This window comes from Cyprinodon variegatus, unplaced genomic scaffold (assembly GCF_000732505.1).
Source record: "Cyprinodon variegatus isolate N-32 unplaced genomic scaffold, C_variegatus-1.0 Scaffold5, whole genome shotgun sequence".
NCBI classification, from domain to species: domain Eukaryota; kingdom Metazoa; phylum Chordata; class Actinopteri; order Cyprinodontiformes; family Cyprinodontidae; genus Cyprinodon; species Cyprinodon variegatus.
In genome coordinates, this window is record NW_015150458.1 from 248,621 (window position 1) to 255,975 (window position 7,355).

General features: G+C 37.9%; 1 protein-coding gene across 1 annotated transcript in view; it reads right to left on the reverse strand.

Moving 5' to 3' along the window:
* Positions 1-413: 413 nt before the first annotated feature.
* kif7 (kinesin family member 7) overlaps positions 414-7,355 on the reverse strand; it is a 13,464-nt gene continuing 6,522 nt past the window's right edge. Inside the window, exons 9-19 of the mRNA XM_015373560.1 lie at positions 5,914-6,053; positions 4,956-5,074; positions 4,426-4,566; positions 4,133-4,338; positions 3,825-4,022; positions 3,577-3,702; positions 3,314-3,490; positions 3,022-3,237; positions 2,678-2,884; positions 2,359-2,557; positions 414-604 (exon numbers count right to left, since the gene is read on the reverse strand). Coding sequence (XP_015229046.1) covers positions 432-604; positions 2,359-2,557; positions 2,678-2,884; positions 3,022-3,237; positions 3,314-3,490; positions 3,577-3,702; positions 3,825-4,022; positions 4,133-4,338; positions 4,426-4,566; positions 4,956-5,074; positions 5,914-6,053 — 1,902 coding nt within the window. The 3' untranslated portion in view covers positions 414-431. The remainder of the gene's footprint in view (positions 605-2,358; positions 2,558-2,677; positions 2,885-3,021; positions 3,238-3,313; positions 3,491-3,576; positions 3,703-3,824; positions 4,023-4,132; positions 4,339-4,425; positions 4,567-4,955; positions 5,075-5,913; positions 6,054-7,355) is intronic.

Sequence of the window (7,355 nt, forward strand, 5' to 3'; positions counted from 1 at the left end):
GTTCGAAACACGCCCCATAATCACAGCTCTATGGAGCAGTATCAGACTCATATTCTGACTAGAATTGAGTCGGACTACGTCAGGCTAGGTTGATGGAACAGAAAAGAGAGAAGAAAATCTATAAAGTAATAGAAGCGCCTGCAAAAGCTTAAGGAAATCTATCCATTAAAATCTGAAGAAACACTTAAAAGGTTCTTAAGTATTTAGTTTCTGTAATTATTTCTCTGGCAAGCGAAGTAGGTTTAATAACGACAAAGCTCAAAACTCTGACAATCAGGAATATTTAAACTTTTTTATTCTTAGTGTATCTGTTTTCTTTTAATGTATATCGGACCTTGAGTCTGTAATAATAAATCAATCAGTACTGTGTGGGTGTGTGTTTTAACAGATTAATAATCCCAATGAATAATTGAGAGCTGATGAAAAAAGAACTAGACTTTACCTTTGGGATGCTCCTTAGGCTGGCTGACTGAGCCACAGATCTCTCTCAGTTTGTTGCTTAGCTCCAGATTTGTTGTCCTGCAGTGGTTGAGTTCCTTGACCAGATTATGGATGTGTCCCTCGTACTGCCGCTGCCGTCCTGCCAAACCCTCATCCAATTGTTCTGAATGGCCAGAGGACAAACAATCAGGTTTACAATAATCATCTATAGCTGAATAGCTGGTAAACAAAAGCTCCAGCAAAAAAAAAAAAAAAAAAAAATGATATGCATAATCCAAAGAACTCTACCGGTAATTAAGAGAGCTTTTAATGGTTTTCCTCTTTAAATTTTCCTATTTGTGAACTTTTTTTTTCTACTCTTACAACATCACAACCATTACCGTCTGTCTAAGGTAATCTGAGTAATTACAGATGAGTTTTCCAGACTAGATTACATTTAATTAGAGAAAAGGTCTAAAATGTGTTTTAGTATGAAAAAGTAATTCATCAAAACACTAACTGGTAGTGCCATTCTTAGTGGTAAAACCCCCACCAGGTGTTTGCAATAGCTACCAAAGATTCCTTTATGCCTCTGTGGACGACCTTGCTGGGATGATTCTGCCCTTTGTGGACTTTTTGGTTCTGTTTGCTTCTTTTTTGAGTTTTCAGATACACTTTGATCTATGTCATTCTGTGTTTTCTTGGTAATTGATTTCTTTTGTGTCATTCTAGTTGTTAGTTATATTTAAGCAGTGTTGTATTTTTTTTAGTTACTCTCTGTTGCCGCCTTGTGCCAGTCTCCTTTCCCCTCGCATCCTTTTAGTTACTTCTATCCACAACATTTTTTTTAAATCTTAGATGCAAAATACATTTTTATTTTATTTTGATATAGTAACTGCTCTAAGTGGGTTGCTCTGTCAGCTAAAGGCATGTTTTTGAGTCTTTATACTCCAGTTAACGATTAATCAATTACTAAATCAGTTGAAGATTATTTCAATAATCAATTAATCCAATTAATTATGTCAGTCCTAAAAGATACGTCCAGATGTCAACATGTAGTTGTGCTTCAGCTCCTTAATCTGTAACATAGCACATAAGAACTTGAGTTCAAAGGTCATCATTGATAGCTGGATAGTGCCATTTGAATCCCAGGTTACATCCATTACAGCTGGTCATCCAGGTCCAGGAGACAATCAGACTGCCAACATTATGATTGTCTGTCAGCATGATGTTCTGAATTAAAATTAATCATTGAAGATCATTTAGATGTGTTGTTTGGAAAATCTGAAACGAGCACATGGGTTGTTTTTCTTCTCTTCAGACTTGGCACTTCCATTTTATTATTTTAATATAAATGTCCTTTTAGTCTTTTTTTTTCATTGCCAGATTGGTTCTATTTAAGGCATTTCTTTATTCTACATGCCAATATCTTTTAAAATCACAAAAAACCTTTGCGAAAATAAAATGTGGTTGCTGAAGGTGAAGTCATAACAAGAGGAGCTGCTCAACACTGAACTAGTTTAGTTTGGATACATTTCATGAATGTGACAGAAAAGTAAAAATATTTAAAGGTACAGTGCGTAATAAATACAGGGATGTAAAATATTAGGTAGGTCCATTATTATCATCAATGAACTGAAAGTCTCAATTTTTATCTATGCCTTGCCTTAAAAATGGTTATTTTTAACTACATAGGATTGGGTTCCAATTTGTGGAAGCAGACGTATTTTGTGCTACTGCAGGACAGTAACTATAGAGATTTCCATTAGACTCGAATGCGGATGTTTTTGTACAATGAAGGCCTCCGTATTGTTGGGGGCTTGTTCATGTCGCTGCAGTCTGACCATTAGATGTCACTGAATATTACACACTGTAGCTTTAATCCTTCAGAGTGGAATATCAACATAATATCTTCTGAGGCTGGAGAGCTACTCATACCTCGACACTGCTGCAGGAGCAGCTGCACACTCCTCTCATGTTCTTTCTGCTGCTGTGTGAGACGTCGATCTGTGTCGAACTGTGCACGATCCAGGGCATTTTCCAGCCACTGCACCAACCTCTGCTGCTCGTCCAGCTGCATCTCGAGCTCGGCCAGTGCAAGCTGCAGCTTTCGCTCCTCCTCACGAAGAGAAACCACCTACACATCACGGCCAAATAGATGCTGTTTAGAACACTAGTGTGGTAAATTTGTGTTAGTACTAGCATGATCGTTGGAAATAAGCTGATAGAAAAGAACACAAAGGAACTTTAAACAAACCTTATCAAAGTACTTGCACAGCAGAGCTCTGGTCTCAGAGGCGGAGAGATAACTGAGTTTGGCCATGAGGTTCATTTCCCACTGGGAGAGCATACTGGCAGAAGCCCTTAGCTGTCTCTGCCTCTGAGTGATTGCCTCATTCTTGTATTCAATGGCTGCGTCCAACGCCTCAATGGCCTCGTCCAGCTGGAAAAGGGTCCGCTCCTCCTGCAAAACAACCCAGTGAACATACGTGCATGACAATGTGAAATGACTTCTGGCCATAGTTAATGAGGCAATTAATAAGACCATGTAATAGCTTAATAATTGTCACGACAAAGGTTGGGTTAAAAGTGTGAGCTAACTTCAGGTGAGAGCAGGTTTCCCTTGCGCAGTTTATCATCCAGCTCAACGCGCTGTTTGAGCAACGAATCCTTCTCATGCCGCAGATTCGAGATCTCCTGTCGGATCTGCTGGGAGTCCTGAGCGCTGCCGCTTCGAAGGAGACCATTCCTCTCACTGAGCTCTTGCTCCAGGGTCTCGATGCGTCCAGTAAGTGTCACCAAATCTTTACTCAAAGCCTGAGCAAAAGATTGATACCATTTTCAAAGTAAACCTGCAGCCTCTGTAAACTGAGTTACGAGTGTTTCTTAATACCTGACTGGATCGAAGCCTCTTTGTCTCCAGCCCGCTGCGTTCCTGCAGCAAAGCTTCTTTCTTAGCCAGGATTTCCTCTCGTTTTGTCAGTTCTCCTTCCAGATCCTCCAGTGCTTTTCTCTGATCAAGGACCCGCTCCATTTCCTCATCCAGCCAACGCTTTTGTTCCTCAATCTTCTGCTCCCACAGGGTCAACACAAAATCAGACAACCTGGACAAACTGTCGCTCCTTATGATGTGCTTCAAACAATTTCTTGCCTCACCTGTTGCTCTTCTAAAGAAATGACGGATCCATTACTTCCGCTGCGTCGTTGTCTCTGGAAGGCTGCGATCTCCTCGGTCTTTATCCTCAGAATCTTCTGCTGCTGCTCATTCTTTATCTCGAGTTCCTGCAACAAGATAAAGATCACAGATCAGAGTGTAAATATAAAGATTAAATGATGTCCAAATGTCCTGTTTGTTGAATAAAATAAGATACTGATCATGTTCCAATTATGTTGCTTTGTTCTACCTTGACTCTGTGAGTCCTTCTCTGCATTTCAGTCTCCAGCCGCCGTTTCTGCTGACTCTCCTCACGCAGGCGTCTCTGCAGCTGCTCCTGTTGCTGCTTCATGGACTGGACACTTCTCTCCAGCTCCAACACGCGACGCTCACTCTGGACAGGAAGGTTGGCCAAACGGACCGTATCCCTCTGTCGCTGGCTGAGAACCTGACATTTTACCCAAATTATTACCCTCTTTAAACCCCAATCTTAAAAGGTCTAACTTTAGGTAGAAAATCAATTTAAAGTCATTGAATAAATGAAATTCTCATTCAAACCTGAACTCTGCTCTGAGCAGCAGCTATCTTCCTGCGACATTCCTGCGCTCTGCTCCTGTCCGTTGTGCTGATTTCTCTCTCTTGTCTCTCCAGATCCTGCAGCTGTCGCTGAGCCTCCTGCAGCTCCTGACGGGCCTGCTCAGCTTCACTTTCCAGGGCTGAGATCTTATGGCTGTACTGCTTATTCAGGGCCTGTGCATCCTTACCTAGAGAGATGAAAATCAGCTTATATGTACAGCACAACATGTCATCTATCAGGCTGGGTAAGAGCCAAGAAGGGGCAGCAGAGCTACCTGTTTTGACCAGCTCCTTGATGAGTTCTTCCTTCATGCGGATGGTCACAGACAGCTCCCTGATCTTCTGCTGTGCCTGAAGAAGCCCACACTCTGATATCCCCTCAAAGCTTCTTAGACTGTCCCCACTGCTGGAGTTAGCTTTACAGAGGTTAAAGAGCAAATATAGGAAGTTAGCTGGGTTAGAGGTTTGAGATGACACTACAGTATATACTTATACCTGCTAACCTTATATGGGTAAATAGATATAGAGACACAGATATATATATATATATATAAATAAATATATATATATATTTTTCATCTGTTATTTTCCCACTTTTAATGACTAAGAACATTTATCATTTATTTACATTAAATTTGCTCATATAAAAAGAAAATAATTTAAGAATCTTTTTTTCGTCTTCATATTCTGAAAAGGCCTGCCTTCCAGGTAAGAACTAAACTAAATGAAATATCTGAGACTTGAAGCTGTTTGAAATGTCTTCATATAATTTCTGGAAATTTAGAAAGAATATGATTACACTTACATGCTTTTCTGGCTAAACATGGGTGCTGATCTGGCTCAAGCTGAGAAAATGGGCCTTTACTGACTGTTCCTAGTCCTCCTGAAAGCAGATCTCCCTTGGTCCAGGTCAGGTTCGTCGACCTAATTTGGCAAACAGTATAGAGCAGAGTTACTTTAAATACATTATATTTTTCTAAAAATTCCACTTTTAAGAGCATTTGCCAACAGATATGTAGCTTTGACTCAATTTTAAAAATGTGCCTTATCACCTGTATGTTTTAAAAATCATGAAACTTAACTTTGCAAAAATGAACTAAGATCAGCTTTATTTTCAAAATAATTACAGAAAAAAAACATAATCATATCTAAGTATATTTCAACTTACTTGTTCCATCACACACACCAAAATGGTGCAGATGAGTATACAATGTTTTCAGATGAGTAATCATTTTAGTTATTTAACTCTTTTATTCATATCAAACTTCTTTTATTTCATTATTGAAATTCGAGATGTAATAAGATTCTAAAAACAGGAAAGTTATCCAAATTTCTAGACATTTTAGATCATAAAACAAAACTGCATAGTAACTTTGTCTATGAAGTATTTATTTTGTGCTATAACTGCAGTTACTAACTCAGTTACATTTTTTTTGTTATAACCAGTGACTATAAACAGTTAGTTTATAGTTGAAACTAGCAGTCATCCTTTAAATAAGCAATAATTCAGACAGCTGTTAGAAAACAAAAAAATACAGAAGGCTTAAATGTTAACTGTGATGTGGTAAATTAAAGGTAACTCATGTAAATTCAACTTAAAATAAATTTGTCATTTGCCACACTGTATTGGTATCACTGTGTGTATAACGTTGAAATCAAACTGTTTTAATACAGTTTAATTAATTTTAATACTAACAAAATGAAGAGAAATGGATTCCATACTTTTCACTAAGTACTGGAACAATGATAATGAGAGCCTTTACCTGCATTTCTCTTGGCTAATGCTGGTATGACCAGCGTCTTTTTCCCTGAAATATGTCTCTGCTCCACCTTCGATCTCCTGGTCCTCATCAAGTTTCCCTTCCTGGTCGGAACCCTGTCCTGTATGACCCATCAAGCTGGCCTGTAATCATACACACAGTAACCATGTTAGGCCCAAACATGAAAAATCTTAAAGCTCTAAAGTCTAAAAGGCTAACTGAAAGGTCAAATCTGAGTCTTGTTTAATCTTTCCATACCAGCGTTAGAGCCTATCTAATTATTTTCAGCTAAATATACATCAAATCATCATCAAAGCATCAAATCTGGTGATTATGATTGATGTTTTATGATATTTATTATGTTTTATTTATGGTTTTACATAATCCCTTTAGGAGTATTTAGTAAAAGAATGCAGAAATGATCAGACACCACAGAAATGGCACTAACAGCTTACTATAATAAAAGCTAAAAAGTATATCCAAAAAATTTTTTTTTGCATATATTCCTTTAGCTTGGCTTGCAGGGGAACTAACCGTTCACCACTAACCACTCAATCTATTCACCATTAATTTCATTATATATTTATTTATTTCAAACAGACAATTTAAAAAAAATTATCTATGTACCTATCTCTCTCTCTCTCTCAATATATATATATATATATATATATATATATATATATATATATATTACACAATTTTCTCAGAATCGAACATGTGGAAAATACATCTTTATTTCCTCTGTGCAAGAAAAAAGTATTGATCTCTTCAAATCAAGATCACTTAGACTAGCCTCTCATTAAACCTGACATGTTCCTCATTGAATGTACAGTTATTTATACATTATTAATATCATCAGTAAAATTCTTGGCCTATAGATACACCAATCAAACATATTTTTCTTTTAAACTGGTTTATATTTACACTTTGTTTTAAATCCTCATTTAATCTGTTGCAGCTGCTCAGGCTCTGGCTGCTCAGTGGCGCTTTGGAAGAAGGTTCCAGGTTTGATTCCCGGCCCGGGGTCTTTCTGCATGGAGTTTTTTACGTGGGTTCTCTCCGGGTACTCCAGCTTCCTCTCACAGTCCAAAATCATGACTGTAGTGGCGATTGTTTGTCAAACCAAACATCCAATAAAGTTCCAATAAGCCACTATAGGCACTGGGGTCACATTTTCTTGACGCAGGCAAAAGAAGCTGAAGTCCAAACTTGTAGATGTTCAGTTGATTTATTTCCTATATTTTTTGCAACATTACAGAGTTCAAACTTTCCTTGCTCTGTCACCTCTCTTGCACTGGTAAAAACCCATAGGCCCCTAACCCAAATGCCTGCTGGTCCTTACCAGGCTCCTACAATTATAGAAAGTGGACCGCCCACATTTCTTCCTGTTTTACATAAAATAAAAAAAATAAAAAAAATGATAATAATAAAACAACAAAAAATAG